This window comes from Culex pipiens, chromosome 1 (assembly GCF_016801865.2).
Source record: "Culex pipiens pallens isolate TS chromosome 1, TS_CPP_V2, whole genome shotgun sequence".
NCBI lineage: Eukaryota > Metazoa > Arthropoda > Insecta > Diptera > Culicidae > Culex > Culex pipiens.
In genome coordinates this window covers 95759582-95782849 of record NC_068937.1, presented here as the reverse complement: position 1 = coordinate 95782849, position 23268 = coordinate 95759582, and the positions used below count along the sequence as shown (strand labels likewise).

The 23268-nt window shown below is 39.9% G+C and overlaps 4 protein-coding genes across 6 annotated transcripts in view; 2 read left to right on the top strand and 2 right to left on the bottom strand.

The window, feature by feature from the left end:
- LOC120428741 (tubby-related protein 4) overlaps positions 1–23268 on the bottom strand; it is a 90088-nt gene that overhangs the window by 44585 nt on the left and 22235 nt on the right. The window lies entirely within an intron of this gene.
- On the top strand, positions 10281–10895 carry LOC120428742 (uncharacterized). 2 transcript variants are annotated; one of them, XM_039593820.2, is made up of 2 exons: positions 10281–10484; positions 10569–10895. In XM_039593820.2, exons 1-2 carry the CDS (start codon positions 10311–10313, stop codon positions 10845–10847), a joined length of 453 nt encoding a protein of 150 aa, XP_039449754.1. In that variant the 5' UTR covers positions 10281–10310; the 3' UTR covers positions 10848–10895. The 2 variants fall into 2 exon arrangements, with proteins under 2 accessions (XP_039449754.1, XP_039449753.1); XM_039593819.2 differs by having other exon boundaries at positions 10545–10895.
- Positions 17805–18565, bottom strand: LOC120428744 (uncharacterized). Its single transcript, XM_039593822.2, has 3 exons — positions 18425–18565; positions 18229–18368; positions 17805–18134 (listed from the first exon to the last, which is right to left on the bottom strand). The coding sequence occupies exons 1-3, from the start codon at positions 18519–18521 to the stop codon at positions 18012–18014; spliced, it is 360 nt and encodes a 119-aa protein (XP_039449756.1). The 5' UTR covers positions 18522–18565; the 3' UTR covers positions 17805–18011.
- On the top strand, positions 18768–19301 carry LOC120428743 (uncharacterized). Its single transcript, XM_039593821.2, has 2 exons — positions 18768–18915; positions 18970–19301. Exons 1-2 carry the CDS (start codon positions 18783–18785, stop codon positions 19257–19259), a joined length of 423 nt encoding a protein of 140 aa, XP_039449755.1. The 5' UTR covers positions 18768–18782; the 3' UTR covers positions 19260–19301.

The window sequence follows — 23268 nt, the reverse complement described above, 5'->3', positions numbered from 1 at the left end:
GAAAAAGCCTACTTTTCTGTGCCAAAAATGACAGAATTGAATAGTAACACTACTTAAAATAAATGCTGAAAATTTCTACTTTTCAGCACCGAAATGGATGCCGAAAAGTTGAACTTTTCAGCACTTGTTTCGAAAAGTAATACTTTTCAACATTTGTTTTAATTTAAATGGTTAATTGACAAAATACATGAACATTTGACTTATAATTTCAATCAAAGGGATTTTTTTCGGAATTGCAAAAAATGTTGCATGGATCTTGTTGCAAAATTTGATTTTTTCAGCACTCGTCGTATTCATTGAACTCGGTAAACCTCGTTGGATAAATGTACGACTCGTGCTGAAAAAATCACCTTTTTGCAACTTGTTGCATAAACTACTATTATGCATTAAGTTGCAAAAACATGTCTGCCGATTTTTTTTACAGTGAGTATGTAACTCAACAATTTTTGAAAGTCCGAAAAACATCCATTGAAAGAAATTTTAAGTTGAATGTCCAAGTGTTTGGTGAATTCACCGCTCAAATCGACACAATATTGAACGGGAATCTTTTTCGATACAAGTGCTGAAAAGTTCATAGTTTCAGCAACAATTCAGTGCTGAAAAGTACACGGTATGGCAAACAGTACTTTTCAGTACTGTTTTTTTTGACAATGAAAAGTAGACCGTTTCGGCACTCGAGAATGACAGGTGAAATAGTAGTTTATGCAACAAGTTGCAAAAAGAGGATTTTTTCAGCACGAGTCGTACATTTATCCAACGAGGTTCACCGAGTTGGATAAATACGAAGAGTGCTGAAAAAATCAAGTTTTGCAACGAGTTCCATACAACATTTTTTGCAATTCCGAAAAACACCCCTTGAGTGAAATTTTAAGTCAAATTTTCATGTATTTTGTCAATAAATCGTTTGAATCATAAAAATGTTGAAAAGTTTTACTTTTCGAAACAAGTGCTGAAAAGTTCAACTTTTCAGCACCCATTTCAGTGCTGAAAAGTAGAACTTTTCAGCATTTATTTTGAAAAGTGTTGCTATTCGATTCTGTTATTTTTGGTACAAAAAAGTAGGCTATTTCATCGTTCAAGAATGACAGGAAAAGTAAGTTGTTTCAAGACGGAATTGCAAAAAAGGTAGTTTAACAACGACATAATTACTAAAACACGCCACACTCTCCTAAAACAGAACGAAACAAAACATGAAAAACAAATTGGCGAACTTGACACGTTGCTGTTGCAGTGCTGGAAGCATGTTTATATCAGTTTTCATTTTTGCAATTTTCAACTATTTGTTCCCCATATAATCTTTTTTGCAACACTCGCATGCCGTACATCGCCCACATTTTCCCTCGAGGGGAATCCTTGCGAGCAATAATTCCTACCGAGTTGTGTATGTTTACGAGACCGGAGAGAACATATTTTTATTGTACGGCTGGATGTTTTATTTTTGTTCTGATATCTTTTATATTCTGTGATTTAGTGTGGGATATTTTTGCTCGCCCTCTCTCTCGCAGAATTCCCTTCTGATTCATTACTTCCAGTCTGCAGGATCACAATAGGCGAGAGCAACAAAAAAGGCGGCACTGCACAGTTTGATTTCACAACACTCCATTTGTTTTCGGCGTGGGGGTTGGTTCCACTCCAACCGTATAGACCACCAGGACTAGATTTGGAGCGTTATTTTGTTGCATTTGCTGCTGCAGCAACAAGCATGCATCGCCGAGTTCGGACCTCGAGACTCTCGCGGAACGTTGAAAAGGCGGCAGACACCACACCACTTTGATTGACTGGTTTCGTGTTCTGGATGATTGAAAGAGTGCTTTGGAATTTTGAAAAGCTTTATTTCTGGGGGGAGTGTGAGAATGAAGATCTAGACGGTCACGACTCAATGAAGGTTGAGAGTTTTAAATAAACATGGTTTTGGATGAATGGATCTTAGGTGTCACCTTAAGTCCCAAAATAAATGTAATAATTTTGCAAAGAAAAATCTTTTAATCGCCCGTCTCGCCTTTCTGCAAAACCCAACTCAACCTAGCACTCCGAAATGAAATAAAACCGACTCCGTGACCAATCCCTCGTCAGTCGCCGGATTAACCTAGCGGAAACGAAAACGACGACGACGAGTCTCGTCCCCGACCAGCGACGTCACATAATTTGTTTACACAACACTCGATGCATATGTATCACATTTCCCGCACAACCAATTCTGTTTGGCTTTTTTGTCAATGCCAACAAGGAGAGGCGCCTTCGTCGGCAGTAATTTTCTCAAATTTACCACACCAGGACATAATGGAGGTGGCGCCCACTTCCGTTTGCATCCCCTCCTCAATTTGACTGCGTTGTCAAAGTGACGCAAACGCCATAATTTTCAAAAACATACTCTAACTGCCCAAATTTTTTTTTCGAAAATTTTTATTTTTCCCGTGTTTAGGAGGTCATTTTGAGCATTAATTTTTTGTTTCATTATTAGTATTTTATTTATTTATTTGCAATTATCATGTTTAGTTTATGTTTGTTTCTGATAGTCTTTGGCTTACTCTACCACCGCCTATCATTACCTTTTGCCTATCTAGTTTCTTCATGTTTTTTATAGTCACTTTTTCAATGTTTTGCTTGTTTTACGCATTTTCTGCTATAGTGTGGCACCATTATCATTTAAATTGTAAAAAAATGCTTAGAGGCATAGTCTAGTACACTACAAAAATTACTGCATACTTATTTTCACATAACATAGAGGAAATGTTAGTAAAAAAAAACAGCCAAAGTTGACCCCAGAAAAAAATACATTTTTAAAAATGTTGGCAAAGTCACATAAAAGATCGTTCTTTTATTACGTAACGCAGTTAGGTGGGGGGGGGGGGGGGGGTGGAGACTGTTTTACGCTCCTTACAAAATTTTAGAAATTTGAATGGAATGGGGGGAGTGGATCCGAAAATCCACATTTTTGTGTTACGTAATAAAAGTACGCTCCCTAAATCAAGTCACATTTCCAGCCTCAGAATTTTCTTAAATTTTTTAAACTTCTTCTTTACTATGCTTTTTACAGATCAAAATTGGGCTGAAAATGGATTTTAGACGAATTTTAAGATCGAAGCCCTAGAGGCGGGGTTGGGTTGTAGAGGGTTAAAATTATTACAGTTTTTTTTTTTTTTTAAGGCCGTTGCAAATATTTTTTGAAGTTTATGTCCAAAGCAGGAGGGGGGGGGGGTGGGCACACACATAAAAAAATATAAAAATTGAAATTACAAGCCATGGTTTCCACATTTGAATGAAAAAGTGTTTTAAAATGCATTTACACCTCCCCAGATGTTTTGCAATCTTTAGTTTTCAAAAAATCGAACTTTTGGCAAAATATTTTTTTTTTGTCAAAAAAAAACTTTTTGTAGTGCTGTACAACGGAATTTCACAAAAAAAATAAACTATTGTTGAGGAAAATGCATTTCAAATTATTTTCAGTTGATTATACTTCTTATTCCATTAAAACGACGGGGACGACGTAAAAACTTCAAAAAATATTTGCAACGGCCTAACTTGAGGACTCAAATTTTTAGCATATTTAGGAAAATTGAATTTATCAAAATCAAATTTAAAACTTCCAAATCCAACAATCAAAAATTTCCAAAATTATTACAATGGCATTTACACCACTTTACAATAAACCAGTCCTGCTACTCCTGTTTCAGGCGCGAATGACACTCTCGAATGCGTGCTTAATTAAAAAAAAAAGAAGGAAGAAAAGGACGACGCATTTCGTCGAGACGACCACTTGAGAAGTAAAAGGATGGCTGCAGTACTTGTGTGTATGTGTGTGGCTGGTAGGACACAGACACTAGACAGACAAGTGGAATGGATATACTTTTCAGTTAACGAGGAGGAACGCGAGAATCGTTTGGTTTCTGTTTCAAAAGGGGGATGTTCAGGAATGGCTCAAAGTAGCAGTCGTGGCTGAATGGTTACGATGTTTGCCATGTAAGCGAATGGTTCTGGGTTCAAATCTACTTCCAACGAGGAATCATTGAATTCTGAAACGACTTGAAAATACATGAGCTCACTGCGGGGTTTGATCCCCAAGAATCGGAATAGAAATAAAGTTTGAATGCATGTTGAATTTTAGCACTGGTAATATACATCTAAGAAGGGGTACTTTTCTGTTGTACACAGCTAAAAAAGTAGTAACCCAGCTGCGTGTAAAAGGCCTGGGTGTAAAATAAATTTTGCATTATTTTATGAAATTCTATGTAATATTACACCCTGAAATATGTAGCCCATCAGTATGGGAAACCTACTTGACCCAAATGTCAAGCTCATATATGCGTTTATCCTTTCCATACTTCATCGGCCTGATGGCCGAGCGGGCTAAGGCGCCAGTCCGTACTGATGGTGCTGGGTTTGAATCCCGTCGGTTGCAACTTTTTTTTTGTGTTTGCAAAAATTGTACATGCAGTGTGTAATATTAAGTGTTTATTTTGACGAAGGTGATGTGCATGCTTTTGCATGCGATTTTACCATCGGATTTTTTGCTGTGTAATGTCACATTTTCAGTCTAAATTGAGGTAAAATTACATTATAAAAGTGGTAATATTCAACCTTTCAAAATTAAAGCTTCAAAATTTACACATTTTTTCACTGTGAAGATTTATATCTGAAATTGAATACCCCGCTTAAATAGCCTGGACGACTTAGTTGACAGGGTTGGCAACCTTTTTATAACCTTTGTGAAACAAGAATGCTTCCCAACAGTGATTCTAGCGTTTAAAGTAACAGGCTTATTCTCTGTTTGAAAGTGTTGTTCGGTAATTACGCAATCCATTTCTCCACCAATTCAAACTTTAAAACAAGTTTCATAACTGTTTCTGCAACTGCAGTACAACATGCTTTTTGTTTCACAAAGGTGGCATCATAGAACATGACACCCGTTTTAAAACCTTTGTAGAACAAAACAAAATTGCATTGATTTCAGAGCACCTCTTTTCGGTATCTTATGATCTTTTGCAATTTTTGCTGAAGCTAATTTTATTTTTGACAAAAGCCAGAACAGCAAAATGATGATTATATTGGATTGCTAAGAATTTTACGCCAACGCAGCGCAAACAACACCGTCTATGGTGGAAGAAAATAAAATAAAAATCGCGCGGAAAAACGTCTCTCTGTAGACGTTTTCTAATATTTGTTTGCTGTTAGACTTGACTGATGTGCCCTATTTAAGTGCGGAAGCACCCACGCGTTCCGTGGAAGGTTGAAATCAGAGTTTGGTGACGTTTGTGGGCTCCTTTTTACTTTGGTAGTTGAATTGAATGTCAACAACAAAAAAAAACTCGTATTCGAATTAATGAAAAGTGAGTAAAGCTTCTCAAATGAGTTCCTCATCAAATTCAATAATAAATTTTCTATATTAAATGCTGCATATATTGTCTTTCTAATCTTTAAACTAAATGCTTAAGGTCGTAGAAGGTGTATTTCTGTTTCTGAATTCAGGGTCCAGAAATAGTAAATTGAAATCTACAGTTTTTTTTTAATAGGTCCTATAAACATATGAAACACAATAGCTTATAGGACCTCTTCAAAAAAAAAACAAACTCTAGAAATGAAAAAAATATAACTAAATGTGAAATGCTTCCACAAACAACACAAAGAAAACCATTTTTTGATTGAAAAATTCTGAATCAAGATTTGAATGTTTTTCTAAAACTAACATGGCCGCCAAATGGCCGATCGGGAATGATGCCTTTCAGAGCCTTAATAGTATTGCACGTGGGTAAACTTGACAGCGAGCTGCAGTGTTCACCAATACATCTATACGCTGTCGCTTACACAAGTTATTGGTCAAAGTGTTGCATAGCATTGTCTAAAGATGACTCTCCGACAAACAAAAATGCAACTTCGATAAAAAAAAATCAAAATCAAATGAACTAAAAAACAAAACAAGTGAAACCACAAATTTCAAATGTCAGTCCAAAACTTCGTGCAAAAGTGCCACACAAAAAAGCTCCCCCACTTTTTAACGACAATCACCCAAAGTGGCTACCGGTGACAACTTGAACTATCTCTAGCTCGGAATCTCTCGCACGTTACACGTTACCGCGGCTGGCTGTACGACCTACCTACAAACCACAAGCCAACGACGACGCACCTGTTCCGGGTAGGGCCCGTGCCTGCAGGCATCATCATCAGTGACAAGAAGAAAAACGCCTCCGAGTCAATTTTCATCTTGGTCGTCGTCGTCGTCCTGGAAAAAATTCTACTGTGAAAGTAGGAAGGAAGAAACACCATTACAACCTGTTTCCTTCCCGTGTATCCCCCCTCAAACCTCCAAAAGTGTCGTCTTTTGAGACGAGATATAATCCAGACGGGGTCCCCACAGTTTGTGACAAAAGCCACTTTTTCCGGTCCTGATCTTTACCGATATGAAAATGGAGGTAGGACTTTTTTAAGAAGGAGCTTATCGCCAAGGCGATAGATTGACAGGTTCAATTGTTGTCAAAATCAGTCAACTTCTTCGTTGAAGTGCCCACCAACTGCTCGTTCAACAGATGATAATTTCTCTGGAATTGTTACCACCTAGGAATGTACTATCTTGAGCCCGCTAGAAAAGAACTTCAAATTATCAAAATCATTTAAAAACATGATACTTCATAATCCTCCATTAGGGTAACCACCTTAAATTCCACCATCTTGAACCGACTAGCATTATTTAATTCTGTCACCACCTACAAACCCACCATCTTGAAACCGGTTGAATATGAACTCTGGAAGATTTGCAATCGATATGGGAGCGATTTCATCGTCTGAGACGTCTGCGAAAGGCAAGAAAAAAACATCGCGCACACAAGAAGTGTTAAAATTTGGTGGTTTCAAACGAACCGGGAGAGCTGGTAAATCCTCTTAAAAGAGGCTGGGCTCTTCTTTTTTGTTCGATGCGAAATTTGGACGGATTTTGCTTGCTCCAGCGAGCTTGAAAAGATAGGAATAATGGAGACTTTCAACTTTGCGCGGTAGAGTTGATTTTTCGGGTGCGATTGCAACGAGGTTTTGACAAAAAATGAGACGGAAAAGTTGGTTTTATTACGAGGAAAAGGATTAATGTTGGGATTTTGCTTGAGGAAACAAAACTGCAAGCCAACAACACAAATTATATAAAATAGTAAAATTAAAAAAAGTTTGGAAAAACGAAACTTATTTGAAATGTTACTATCTTACCGAAACATTTTTTTCAAAATTGTAAAATCCATATAGCTTATGTTTGAAAAATCCCTAAAATAATTTTTTGGGCCACAAATGTTTCGTTTTTAAACAATGAACATCCGGCGAATGTTTGTCGAGCTATCTTTTGAAAAACAAGTCATATTGGGTGACACTTAGAAAAACTAATTTTATATTTTTTTTATTCTTTGCAAGGCTGTATCTCAGCAACTTATTGTCCGAATTTTAAAAGTCCTAAAATCAAAATTATACAGAATTTTTTCTCAACTATTCAAAAAAAAATAAGAAAATAAAAAAAAACGATCTTCCGAAATCAGATTTGTGTGAAAAAAGTCCAATTTAAACAGCTTTAAAAATATATTTTTAAAAATATTGAAACCCAACCCAAAACAAAATTTAACGGTCCAGACAATCAGATCATCAAGGCTTCGGTTTATCGAGTCAGTTCACTTGGACTGTAGACTGTTAGATTCAAATTTGTACAAAAATTATCAACGCTTGAAAAACTGCTCAAAATTTTAAAAAAATCTTAAGGCGCTATTAGACTACGACAAACAAACAAACTCGCAAACAAACAAACTTTTTGACAGTTTGGCAGTTCACCTGCTCTATTTTTTTGCCTGCATTTGTTTGCAGAAACGTAAGCCTGCATACATTTGACTTTGTTTGCGAGTTTGGCAAACTGTCAAACACAAAAAAGTGCGAGTTTGTTTGTTTGTTTGCCATAGTCTAATAGCTCCTTTACCAGGGCTGTGGAGTCGGAGTCGGAGCCGGAGTCGGTGGAGTCGGGTCTTTTTGGGGACCTGGAGTCGGAGTCGTCAAAACTCGTCAAAGCTGGAGTCGTAGTCGGAGCCGGAGTCGGCTAAATTTTAAGAGCTGGAGTCGGAGTCGGAGCCGAACATTTCTGACAACCCGGTGTCGGAGTCAGAGTTATCTTAAATTCAACAAAAAATATGTTTTTTTTATTGTTCAGTATTAATATAAAACAGCTTAAATACAAAATTTCTTACATTTTTGATTGTTTTTTATGTCGCATGTACTGCGTTGCTATTTTCTCATTTTTTTGAGAGGTTTATCAGATGCCATTATAATTTTGAAGCTATTTATTGTGATTGGAAAGCTCTTATTGTGTAATTTCACTAAATGTTAACCTGTTGATCTTCTCTTACCCAAGTATGTTGTATCATAACTCAAAAAATAATAAACAATATTGGTCTTGTAGTCAGAAATATTTAATTGATTCTTGACTGCTTCGTTTTGCCTATATTTATGTACCCTTTCAATTCAAGTTTGACCAAATTTAATCCAGTTCTTTCTGAAAAAAGTACACACTCACATCATCTTTTACCCCAAAACCGAATGTCTTGGAGTTTTTTAGTAAATGTTTTTTTATGGAAAAAAGTTACGAGGTACATAAAAAGATTAAAAATAATAATCACTGTTTTTAGAAATCAGAAAAAGTTACTGAAAGTATAACTCATTCAACAAATAATCAACGATTATAACAATCTATTACTTGGAACTCAACATGCGCATTTTGTTTATGACTAAGTACAAAATAATCAGAGTGTTGCATTTAAAATAATTGACACTGGCAAAAAATATCAAAAAAGTTGCAACTAATTTTGAAATAATCATTGAATATGATAAATATATCTTAATGTTTACTATTTCTCTACTAAAATCTGCGAATGTTGATCCTCAGGCAATCTATTTTGATATCGTTGCAAATTATCGTTGAACAAATCTCAAGATTTCAGTACCAAAAAGGAACTTATAATAAAAAGTATAGAAAAAATGATAGGATTTTAATTTATTTTTCAAATACTATTTAAAAAAAATCAAAATCAACATATTATTCAACCGGTAAGAATTTTCTCATACTGTATATCCAACGCCAATATGACGGAACGATTATTCATAAAGCTTCGTTTGAGGGGAAGATTAAAGAAGTATCGCGCGCCTCCTTTAAAATATATAGAAAATTTTAAAATTTAAACAAATCACAAATTCCTAGGTAAAATATTTTCTAGGTCACGGATATTTGAAAAGGACCCCTTAGACCAGATTCAGAGTAACAAAATGTGTTCATTCATTCCCAAATTTGTGCTCTAAAACATGCTGTCCCTATTCAAACTGTAGTCCCGATTCGTCCCAGGTGACGATAATCCTGTTTATCAATGTTTTAAAAATAATAGTCTAGTTGAAACTTTTGAAATATTTAAAAATATGTGGAGTCGGAGTCGGAGCCAACCATTTGTTGAAAGCTGGAGTCGGAGTCGGAACGGGCTAGAGTTGGTAGGCCGGAGTTGGAGTCGGAATCGGTTTGAGCTGAAAGCCGGAGCCGGAGTCGAAGTCTGTTCTTTACAATACGGTATAGAATATTTTTATTATTTAAATGCATATTTTGTATTTGCTTCATTTTTGCAAATTACCATTAAAATAAACTGTTTGGAAGATACGCTATACTGCATTTTTTATGTTGTTTGTATATGAGTATTTTGTGAAAATCTATTCTAATTTCGGCTACGATGGATACCGATCTAGTTTGTGCTAACACATGGGTTGAGAATGCGCGGGTCCCACAATATCTAGCTGGATCAAACTTTCTAAAAGCAAATTCTTTTTGAAGAAAAATTGACGAAAACTCTAATCTTATCTTTTCTGTCAAATTATTAGACTACACATAACTAACTCTTCAAGAACGTCCCACGTTTTCCTCAGAATCGTTTGCATAATAAAAGTATACTTTTATTTGCCAGAAAACCCCAAACCCCAGCAAGGAAAATAAAATAAAAACTTTTCTTATCACCTGAGCAAGGTGACACATCCGGGGAAAACCATTCCGGGATGATGATCTGCTTAAAATTCAGCAACCTGTTTTACATTTCCCACCCAACGACGATGACACGTACATCTTTGGGACGAGCAGGTGTCGCCGACTGGTAACACTTCTCGGAACAAGATTAAATTTCCAATGCTAATACTTTCTCGACGACGGCGGGTCGTAAAATTAAACAGAACGATTCCAAGTTTTAGGGCCTTGCTGCTGCTGGTGGTCGAGGGTATATATAGGGTTGGTTGTGCCTGGATCAAGTCGAGAGTTCCAGCGAGTAAACATGATAAGGTCGATTTGGGCGTTTGTCCTATTTGTCAAGTTGATTGAGGGACTTCCGGCGACGTCAAGCCGATGCGAGCTGGGCTTTGAGGAGGTTTTGACCGGCAGACATTGCGACTATTTCGCCGTCGGGCCACAAGCGCTGCTGGATTCGTACTGCAGCTGGGATAATCAGGTAGGAGGTTTTGGATTTGAAGTTACTTGGGTTGAAGTTCAGTTACTGGGGACTTTGCAGCTTTCGCATGGAATTACGCAAAAGTTCTGCTGCCTCGGGGTGTGTGCCTTCTGCTTCAGCGATGTCAACAGGAGTTTTGAGTCGAAGTATGACGAGTCAGAAGGCACAACATCATTTCGCACTACGGATTACTATTGGCGCTCGACAACACCAGGACCTTCATACGGATCGTTCAGAGAAATGGTGGCCGCCAAGTTGACTCAAATGATGGAGCAAATAGAGGAAACAACTACTTCTGGTGACATATTGGCTAATGGCATGTCTTCTTCGAAAATGGCAGTGGGTGGTACGACATCCGATTAAAAGCTTGAATAGAATCAATAAACTCTAATTCAGTAGCAATTAAACTTCCTTCCGGTAACAACGTCCAACATCATCTTGAACATTTCCCTCATCACCTTGCAATTCCCGTTTGAATTATGCAATCAAATGCAGTTACTTCATTATCACAACCGCATTCGCCATAACAGCCTTCAAACTGTCCCGAACCCCTCTCTGCTCCTGAAAGTCAGCTCTTGCATTTCAAAACCCATTGTGCAGATCCGGCAGCAGCCGCCGGTGTAATGATTGCCTTGCCACCCACTCAACGCACACACAAACATTCCGACACGATCTTTTCATTCCAAAACCCACTTCCTCATCCTCTCTGCCAGCATCCCGGTCTGGCACGACACGACCTCCCTCTAGAGCCTCCTCACAATGCATCCATTGCATAATCACAGGCGCACTGCATCGACTCCGAAAGCGCCTGCCGGTATGCAACCACCCCCACCCTTCCAGCCTCAACACAAGATGACATTCTCATGTTTCTCCACCAAGTTGTATATCTGCATTCAACCCCCCCTACACACCACCCAAAAGTATCGAGAAATTAAAAGTGAGAGTGTGTGCAACATGGAGTTAAACTTTCTGTGAAGATTACCATGGCACTTTAAAAAGTTTAACTCCATGTTGCACGCACACACTCTCGCTTTTAATTTCTCGATAGAGACAATCGGAATTTGTGCAAATTAATCCCACCAGAGAGGGCGCACATCACTTCACCCCCGAAGATAGGCTAACCGGCGCGGCGTTGACGAGTGGCTCCAGGGAACGCGAACTGCGAGCGCTTGACACGTGTAAGCTGGCTTGTCTGTTTGTGTGTTTGAGAGCTCCCTCCTCCTCCCTCGAGGCTATTGTTTACGCGGGAAAAATCGCCCCCTCGGCGATAATGCCGCAATGTAGGCTTTCTACAGGATTTTGGATTAATTCCGAGAGGGCAACGCGTACAAAACGTGTCCTGTCGAGGGAGGGAGAGTTTTACGCCATTTCGGTAATCCGATTCCGTGGTATGTAGTAACAATTGCAGCCCCATCTAGGCCTCCTTTGTAGAATTCCTGCGTCGGAAATTGATTGTTGAATGCGGGGGATAATCCGCTTGATGGCGCTTGATGTTTCCACGGGAACTGTCGAGTGTTGTCGATTGTGGATGCATTTACGGGAAGTGAATTTAAAGTTTTACACACGGTTAACGTAATAAGGCTGTAATCCTAAGCACTTACAGCGATATTGAATAATATCATCTTTAGGTCTTATCAAAATCTCACTTACTAGAAAAGAGTTATGGGGTGCACTAAAACATCCAACCCAGGATTTATGTGATTATCCTAAGTTAAGCTACATTAAACTTAAACATAATTCTTCGGTAAATAATAGCAGTTTGATTGCTATGATGCACACGTCCAAAACAGTAATTTGAAGCGCGAAACTGTACTAAAACTGCTGATTCCTTGTTGACGATAAGAGCAATTCCCTAGGTTTGCGCAAAACGACGTTTTATTATAGTTTCTATTTGGATGAAACTTTGCCCATCGATTCATTGGTTTCTCCATGCCAGTCTTAATACAAATTTGGGGGCTGTTCATAAAAAAGTGCAATGCAAATATTCGAAAATTTCTTGCGAAGGGATTTTTCGATCGATTTGGTATCTTGGGCAAAATTGTAGGTTATGATTAAGATTATTCGGAAATAACAGAAACACTGAAAAAATAGCAATTTTGCCTTCCTCACTGAGGTAAGGCTATAATCCTGCTCTAAAAGTGATTTTTTTATTAAAAGCTCAAAGACCCACCTTCATGTATACATATCGACTCAGAATCGAAAACTGAACAAATGTCTGTGTGTGTGTGTATGTGTGTGTATGTGTGTGTGTATGTATGTATGTGACCAAAATTCTCACTGAGTTTTCTCAGCACTGGCTGAACCGATTTTGATCAAACCGGTTGCATTCGACTTGGTTCATGGTCCCATACATCGCTATTGAATTGTTTGAAGTTACGATAACTAGGTCAAAAGTTATGTATAAAAATGTGTTTTCACATATATCCGGATCTCAACGATGTCCGAGTCCATCATCCAACCCATTGTTGGTTAGGTAATCAAGAGACCTTTCCAACGTGTCCACAACATTGAAGATCTGGCAACCCTGTCTCGAGCAATGACCACTTAAGTGATATTTATGTACTTTTTTTTAAGCTGGATCTCACTTAAATGTATGTAAACGATGTCCGGAGCCATCATCCAACACATCGTTGGTTAGGTAATCGAGATATCTTTCCGACGAGTCCACAACATTGGAGATCTGGCAACCCTGTCTCGAGCAATGACCACTTAAGTGATATTTATGTACTTTTTTGAAGCCGGATCTCACTTAAATGTATGTAAACGATGTCCGGATCCATCATCCGACACATCGTTGGTTAGGTAATCGAAAACCCTTTCCAACGAGTCCACAACATTGATGATCTGGCAACCCTGTCTCGAGTTATGACCACTTAAGTTATATCTGTGTACTTATTTTTCTGGATCTAAAAAAATAGCTAGCAAACCAATTATATTAAATATGAGGAAGGCATCAACCACATAGGTGGATTAAGTTGGTTTTTAATTAACTATTAATCACATAAAATCACAGACGTTTTGGCTCACAGCAAAAAATCCGATTGAAAAATCGCATGCAAAAGCATGCACATCACCTGCGTCAAAATAAACACTTAATATTACACACTGCATGAACAATTTTTGCAAACACACAAAAAAAGTTGCAACCGACGGGATTCAAACCCAGCACCAACAATAAGGACTGGCGCCTTAGCCCACTCGGCCATCAGACCGATGACAAGCTGTAAGGATAAACGCATATATGAGCTTGACATTTCGGTCAAGTAGGTTTCCCATACTGATGGGTTACATATTTCAGGGTGTAAAATCACATAAAATTGCAAAAAATAATGCAATATTTATTTTACACCCAGGCCTTTTACACGCAGCTGGATTACTACTTTTTTTAGCTGTGTAGATCACTACCTTGTGTAAAAACATGCAACGGTTTTATCGAGAATGGCAAGCCGTTTAACGTCGCATAGGAGATTTGACAACTCTCCCCGCGCTGCGCTCAAGTGTAAACAACAACATTGAAAAGCACGTAGTTGGGCGTATTCTCATTCTCAAAAAAAGTTTCAGGCCTCTTTTCGTCGATTAAATTGATATGTAGATCAAAAATAGTTTTGAAATGTCGAAAGTAATTATTTTGAGTACTGTTCAGATAATAGTTAGTTAATTTTAGAGCAAAAAATTAAATTTATTTTAAAAAATTGCATTATCAAAATCAAGTTGGTGAGAATCAGAATGCGGCTCCTGCAAAAGCTGTGGTGCACTGCAGTCTACATTCCGGATTATTCTTGGAAGTGGCAATAGACTTCGAGGTGGCGTTAGTGTATCACCCGCCATGTTTTGACTCACGATTTCCAAGTTATTTTGTTCTAGCTGCTACTTCTGTTGTCTGTGATAAAATCGATTTGGACAAACTTTACCCTGTTTTTTTTTTCATTTTTTGATATTTTTTAACAAACAAAAAGTGTGGAGGGTGTTTTGATTTTTTTTGAATAGTGATTTTTGGAAAGTATCGAAAATTTCTCGATGAATAATAAAAAAATCATTTTTAGGATTTTTTTTTTGTGAATTTTATAAAATGCAACGTTTTGGACAAAAGTTGTCTTTTGTTTTAACAGTGTCCATCTCTGAAATTATTCGAGAGGCTGAGAAAATTCTCTTTAATTTAAATAGTGTTTTGGACCATGTTGATCCAAACTTTGGTTGCTGAGATATGGCTTTGCAAAGAATTAAATTTACGAAAAATGTGAGTGCCATTCGGCGTTCAGTTGATGATATCTTGGAAACTATTAATCCGATTTTTTATCGCTTTGCTTGTAGCAGGTTATTTAAAAAAAAAACTCGAGTGATTCTGAACCCCTTGAAATTTTATTCATGTTTTTCGAAATCAGGTAAATTTAAATAAAGTAGGACCAAAAATCAAAAATAAAACAGGGCCATACAATTTGAATAGAGCCCCTTTGAAATAAGTCGTGATCGCTTGCAGACGGTGTTTTTAGCGGATTGCAGACTGGATTTCGCCATGTGTATATGATGGTTGTAAAGGATAGGTTGCCTAGGAATTGATTATTGGGAATGAAATCAATTTCACCTGAACCAGATTCTCCACCAAGACTAAGACAGCCGTCCATTGCCAGCCGCTGCCATCCCCACCGGGCACCACATACATGGAAAAGGATTTGGAAGACGGGAAGTGTTGATGCACCACTTTTTAAGGGGACAAGGGAAAATCTCCACGGTATCCTCGAATAAGTTTCGCTTGGAGTTGGACGGTTTTTGGGAAGGTATAAGGGCTAGGACCAATGGCATCATGTGTTGAAGGGAAAGAGTTGTATTCTCAATGATTTTATGAGATAGCATAGCATAGCATAACGGGTCTGTACCACGCTATATGGGGTATTCTCAATGATTTTATGAGATGGACACCTACAAAAAAATTAAAAAGGCTAATTTTTCGAAAATGTTCACTTAAAAATGGTAAAAACTCAAAAACAGTGCATTAAAGGTCGAGGTGCATTTTATTTCGAATTCCCCCACGCACGGGACCCGCGCCGCAGCCCGCACGGCTATCAGAACGTTAAATGGAGAGAAGCAGGACATTCGATGAAGTTGGTTTCCAATTCATAAGATGGCCTACATTTTTTGATTGGTTCTAATTTAAGCTGCTGTTTTTCTATACGAAATACATATGTTTTAGTTCCGGGGCGTCTTCGAACCAGTTCGACATTTTGACTAATCAAAGGTTCTGCAAATGGATGCCAGATGACGACGCTTTGACATCCAATGCGATCTCGATTCCAAAGATATTTGCAGTAGTTTTATCATGCACTAGAGTTTGATTTGGATGTAGTTATAATACGTTCTCGATTACAGTATAACAACTGGTTGTTGAATTCTAATACATTTCCTACGAAAGTAGAACCACACCACATTACATATCACTCTTAAAGCATCGTTCAGTCTCAATTCCCAGAAAACCCAAACAAAATTACATTCAAATTCAATTTACGTCCGTCCTGCGGGGTCCCGATCCCACTTTCGCAGTCTCAGTTCCCAGGGTGAGCCAAACCCCATTACACCGTCCCCCAGACACCGGTTGGCACATTATCGTCGTCACCCGTTATGTGTGTCACCTAATGGATGAATTTTGGGATCGTGTCGGAAAAGTCGGAAATTGCCAGCCGGTCTTATGACCGCAAAGTTTGAACCGGTCTGAGAAAAGCACGGAGCAAAAATTAAACGCCTTTGGGTAGGCAAACATTCCCCGTCTGTCGCCTGCAGGTAGATGTCGGTTAGAAAAGTTGGGTGTGCAAAGTTGAATTCTTTTCCAAGTGGAAAATCGTGTTCGTGCTGGTTCAAGGTAGAGACCTTCGGTCACACCATCACCGTCCCACCAAGAGTAGGAATGAGAAATGGAGTTATTTGCCGGCGAATGCGTCCGAAGGACGTGGTATTAGTGTGAGTGGAAATGAAAATGCATCAATTACATCATCATTTTCATATGAGCAAACTCGTCCTGCTTGCTGAGCTGATGGTGAATGTGGTGAATGCTACGACTGCAAATGACTTGGAATAGTTTTCATCATTTTTGCAATTTTCCTACTTCACCACCACCTATAAACCACCTTCCCTTCTCCCTGGTTGGTTCCGATATCGGTAGACCCAACTGACCGAGCTAGTCAGTCATCCAGACTGCCGTCCCGTCTGTCTCGTCTGCAGTTGTGGTCCTTGTGTACAGAGCCTCCTCCGTCTCTACACCGTCCTCGATCCATAGTGGCTTGTTTCTCGATAAGAGTTGGAGAGTACAACTTCTCTTCCCTGTCGGAAATTTAGCCCTCCCGAAATGCATAATTCATGAAAGTGGGGAGCATTTGTTACTCCAGTCCGGTTACAAAATTTACTTGCACTATTTAGGAGATGTCGGCTTGATTGATAAGAGTAATGTACAGGGTTTCAAACTTTCTCCAATTAGAATTTCATATCCGCTTTTGTTCCGTTTCCTGATACAGTTCATACTTTTCCATAACTTCGTAGCCGGCCTACATATTAGTTGAACTTCAAGCCAAACAAAATGTACCGTCAGAGTCTCCGCCATTCCTGTAGAAATATTTGGCTTCACTTCGATAGGATGCACCACAGCTTGAAAAGATGACGCCAAAATCACGACATCATCGTGAAGACAGCATTCATCATTCCATCAGTCGTCGATTGGGGTTGTCTTTCGGCAAGCTTTTCCGTCGACTTTTCCTTCAACACAACAACAAGAGCAAGACAAAGCTTCTCGGTCGTCGTCGTCGTTTGACGTATTAACTTGAGCGGCACTCCAGGATTAAGCCCTCGCGTGCTTCGGAACCTCGTTACGACGCCAATAAATATTTGAGGAAAATTCATGAAACTTTTTTCGAGCGCAGAGGAGTGTTGGCGTGCAAGAGTGACGAAAAGGGTTTGGAATTTTTGAAGAACTGTTGCCGTCAAGATACATTCGTATGCCAACCCTATGTTATAGGTTATACAGTTAATAGGATTTTTGGTAAAATTTACATAGTTCTCGGAAAATCATTTCTGTACATCGTTGGATAGGATTAGCAACACAAACACTATGACTATACTATGACAAACACACAAACAAACTCGCAAACAAAAAAACTTTTTGACAGTTTGTTTGCAGAAACGTCAGCCAGCATACATGTAGCTTTGTTTGCGAGTTTGTCAAACACAAAAAAAATGCGAGCTTGATTGTTTGTTTGCCATAGTCTAATACATCCTTAAGAGGCATTTATTGAACGTTTCTTAGACAAATAATGTAAATTTAAAATGAAAACAACATCCATTCCCAGTTACTTCAAATCATATTTGTAAAAATACTTGTCTTGAGATGTCGCCTGATTTTGGGGTTTTCTGGCAGCACTACCAATAGTTTTTTTAAATGAAATGTAATTTTTTTAGAAAGACAATCACCGACTTTAGTGGATTTAGTATTGTACAGTAGATTGCATATGACCAATTTTAGTATTTACATTTTTACAAATCACATTTTCAATTCGCCCACCGAATTCCGTAAATCGTCATATTCCCGGTCAAGCTCCTCAACGGTTCCTCGCTCGTAAGGCTGACCCGTATGGTTTTGTTGTTAAAGGTGTACACATGGAAGACGCAGCTCTGCGGTGACGATTGAAAACAAAAAAAAAATACAATAAAAGTAAACCATCAAGATCACCACGTCAATCACGCCTATCACAAAACGCTTCCTCACCGAAACCGATCCGTACACGTCAATGTACGTCAGCTCCTCGTTGAACAGCGGATCACCGGCGTAGTCAAACAGGAGGGTGAGGTTTTCCGCCGGTTCGACCGGTCCCTCGGACGCGTGCAGTGTACGCATGTAAAAGTCAACTGGAGGAGAAAGTCTTTTTGAATTTGAAGGAATTTAGAGAATCTCCAAAACTTACTCGGCTTCCGTTCGCCCAGCCGCAGGTAACAGGCGCAGCTGACGAGCGCCACGCAGACTGCCAGGTTGATGGCGGCAAACGGCAGTAGCAGCTTCATGGCGGTTGATTGTCGAGTGAGTCGTTCAATACATTGGATTTTGGGACGAGTTTCTTCGTCTACCGAGAGGTGTAGATAAGATACGATTGTCCCAAATACCTGTGCGATTCGCTGTAGCAGGTGTCATTGCCGAAAAATGCATGCTATCGAAATGATAAGTTGGATTGTTCTGGGTAGGACCGGATGACAAAAGAGGTGATTATGCTGGCTCATCCGCTTGAATCGCTGATAAGGTCGATAAAGTAGACTTGAAATCTTATCATGGCATGGTCAGTTAACCACGACACGTTACAAGGTTCGGTCACGATGAAGATCGCGTTGCTAGTTTCGCTACTGCTGGTGTCCTGTGGTGTTCTGGACGCGTTCAACCTGACCATCGGAACCCGTCTACCGGGTAAGTTTATCAGCACTCATTCAAGAACTCCATAATCCCAAATCGCTTCCACAGGTGACCAACTTCTCCGCTCATGGCACCTCTCGGCGGGTCCTTACGCTTCGCCGCAGACCATCCAGCTAACGTTCGACTACCGAGTGGAACCATCGCTGTTCGGACCGGAACATCTAACAGTGATGGAGTTCACCCGGCCGGATGACTACGCTCCGAACGATTTCGGCCAGATGCTGCTGAACTCCACCCACCTGTACATGACCCCGCTGCGCCACGGAATGACCGAGTGGTGGCTGGACGGCAAGCTGTACGGTATCCGCGGAGAACTATTTCAGGAGGACGAAAACTAGATCGTGTACGACTGTTCTAAGAATAAAACCGGTCGGAAATTAGCTCCGTCTTTTCCTGGCCTCTGGCCAAGGACGGTCACATCCCGGGGCGCGGTTTACCGCAAACTCGAGTTTACTGCTCTATAACTGGAATTCAATTTTAACGATGCATCGCACAGCTTTGCCTGATTCTAACTGGGTTTATCCTCTCTCGCTCGATAATGAAAACGACAACTGGTGGTTTTCACCTGCGTATACCGGACATCGAAAAGTCATAAACGCTTGTTGCTCCACAGCGATTTAGTGTTCCGGTAATTAAGAGTCCCGTGATTACGACACTTTAAGTGGCCGTAAATCGATTCAGTTTTCATTAGAGACCAAACAATCAACCGAACGCATCACCACAGATGAAATTTGCCGCTAGATGGAGCGCGCTGACCAGGCGTTAACGCCCTAATGTAGGCAAACTCAATTATATGGTAGTGCCGGTTATCACGTGGTGGACCAGACCGAGGAAAAGAAAAGCACCGCGGTAATCGAAATGTGAATATTTTATGCTAAATACCTGTCACGTACACGCTGACCGTTGCCACTTTTTCTATGGTTTGTTTGCGGCTTTCTTATGACTGGACGAGTTCTTAACATTTTTTGCTCATTTCAACCTCTAGAATCAATCTCCAGCAAGATAACTTTCATGAACTAAACCCGATTTTAATAATGTATATCTACATACCACACTCGTCAGGAGCAGACGAGAGAGGGATAAGCCACAAATCGTAATCTATTTCCGGTGTATCCTTTTACCACATTTTCTTCCTTTTCTGAGCAAAAGGTAAGGTTGCCTCCTGTTAAAACACACCACCTGCTAAAGAGCTTATTTTTTATCCAAGTTGCCCTTCTTCGATGAATTTATTCCGGAGGTGAGAGGGAAAGCTGACCTATTTTTAGTCCATCATGCGTCAAATTAAAGGCAAGTTGCCGTCACATTGCTTCCGGATTGGGGTTCCGATTTTTCTTGTTGGCAGACGCTGGTCTTCGTTGACGTCAGTTTTTCTTTTTTGGTTTACCAAAATAAGCAGATCAGAGTTGGAAGAATCAACACCACAATGGAGCGTCGTGCAGGAAATTAGGAATGCAGTCGTGCAAAAGTCGTGCGGACCATTCAGGTAAAAAAAGAGAGAAGAGAGTGAAGCCAAGCAGACTTCTCAGAAAAAAAAGAGAAAAGAGAGAAGTCATGCGGACCACTCAGGAAAAAAATGCTGTCGTGTGGACCACTCACAAAAGAAAAAAAGAGTAAAGACATGTGGACCACTTGGAAAAAGAACTTGAGTGAAAATAAAAATTATGTTCCAGATAACTTTTGAAATTAGGTTTCTACCATTAGAGCAATTCTTTACGAATCGGCCGATTTCGATCATTTTTTTCATTCGGCTCAAATTTGTGTGAGCCTTCCCTATGACCAAGAAAGTCATTTTTGCATTGGTTCACCCATACAAGGTTCATACAATTTTGGCCGATTTTTAATTAAATTGTTTTACAAAAATTCAAAATCCTATCCAACGATAAATAAATTGATATTTGGTGGGATTTCCGGTTATTTATTCAGCTTCCAGAAAAATGCGAAAACACATTTTTATACATAACTTTTGAACTACTTATTGAAACTTTATAAAAATGAATAGGTACGTATGGGACCCTAAACCAAATCGAATGCAACTGGTTATGATATTATTTCAGTTTTAGACTCTGAGTCGATAGGTATACATGAAGGTGGGTCTACGAGCTATCTGTAAAAATTTCATTTTATAGAGCATGGTTATAGCCTAACCTCAGTGAGGAAGGCAACACTGATAAAAATTACTCAAGACTCATTTTTTTTTCAAAGGCCGCATTTTTTATCAAAAAAACATAACTGGACGGCAGAATTTTTGTCCATACATCTGTGTGGTTCAAAAGTTGTCAAAATTGCAAGCTTCCCATGCGCCAGTGCCAACGCACACCGCGGTTTGGTTTTCTAGCTTCGGTACGAGCCTGAACCCATTTGTGTGTTGGTATTTTGGTTCATCGTAGCAGCGCACCACGACACTCTCGGCTCGCCGCCTCGGTTGTGTGTCTGGCACTCACCCGTGGTATGAACCCAGCGTATGAGCCAAGGTGCTTCACTCGGTACGAGCCGAGGTACGTGCCGTGGTACGCGCCGTGGTACGCGCCGTGGTATTGAACCCGGTTTGTACCGCCGGCGCATACCACGGCACGTACCGAGTGAAGCACCTTGGCTCATACGCTGGGTTCATACCACGGGTAAGTGCCAGACACACAACCGAGGCGGCGAGCCGAGAGTGTCGTGGTGCGCTGGTACGATGAACCAAAATACCATCGGCTCGTGTGAGTCGGGTACGGGTGTAAACCGAACAAAGCATGCGCAAAGCAAAACCGAGGTACAAGTGAACCGCGTGTACCGCACGGTGCAGGGAAGCTTGCAAAATTGTATGAGGCCTTGTATGGGTCAACCAATGACACAAAATGGCTTCTTTTGTAATAGGGAAGGGCCCCACATACTTTGATTCCATTTCCGGTTTTAGTGGAAAATTGCTCATTTTCGAAGAAATGTACTTCAATTAACCTTAAATTATACAGTTAAAGCCTAGAATCGACTCCCACTGACACACCAAACTCATTCGCAAACATTTCTTTCGACGATTTGGCATGATAAATTAATTCCTTCCCCGAGGACACACACGCGCTTCCCCCCCATCTTTCCGTCCAATTTCCGACCGAGCAGCTAATTGGCATTCGTCATGAGGGCCACATTAGAACGCCTCCGGTGCCTACAGTTCCGAATTCATTAAACGGGAAACAAGAAAAGGCGTTGAAAAGACACCCGTTTTTAATTACCCGTTTGAAGTTTGACGATTGCTCTGAACTCATTTCGAAGCCTATAATGTGATTTCCATCAGAATCATCCTTTTCCTCCCCACATTAAAATCGAGGACCGACGGCGACGATGTAGGTCGCACCGGAAATGATTTCTTGCCGAAAGATTGCTGGCGAAATAAACATGCCAACTAAATAACTCGAATGTCCCAGCCTTGGGCGGAGGGCCATTCATGAATGAATTATGCCATCACGAAGGCCGGACACGTCGGACCGATCCACCGGAGTCGATTTGGGTCATATTTACGAGCACCACCGCCAGTGCTTGGGCCGACGTGTACATACATGGAAGAGCCCAGTCCAGGAAAGTCCAACTTCGACGTGGAGTGCCTGTGTATCGAAAGTGTGTGCGGGGGCGGGAGGTGTAGTTCAGAAAGATTGTTTTCCTTTTAGGAAACTGTTTTGCCGGAAGGCCAAATTGAAAGAAAATAAATCGCCGGAACGTGATATCGGGGGAGGGTGGAAATAGCTTAGTTTTGGAGAAGACACGGACGGGGTAACTGCTACTTCTGGAAGGAATTTCAAACACACGATTTAAGAAGAATCATCAATCAAATAAGGCATTTAAGATTTTGGAGTGATTCACTGCTGAGAAAGAGTTCTGAATTTTAAAAATTTGTGCTTATTCCAGTGATGTAAGTGACGTTTCAGTCATCAGTTGAGTAATATATATAGTAGGATGTAACAAAAATGACTTTTTGGCGAGCATTCAGGGGTTTGTTCCGGTGGGCATACTGAGCCCAAATCCCAAATATGAGCTTGATTGGACGTAAAAGGAGCTGGCGCTCCGCCCCTCAATTTTGAATGGGATTTAATCCGTAAAAATACTTTTTTCAAATATGTCTATTTTTGAGGCACTTTGGCCACCAATGCGTTTACCAACATCACTGGCGTGTAGGCCAGATCCTTGAGCATCTTTTGGTATATATAACATTGTAGTTTGGAGCACCCTGGAGCTCGGTACAGACCTTCAATTTTTGGCATTTTTTCGAAAAATCGTCCCCGGCAAAAAAGATATGCGTCGCACCTCGCGACGCCTGAGACGCCATTTGATTTTGCCGGGGCCGATTTTTCGAAAAAAAATGCCAAACTTTGA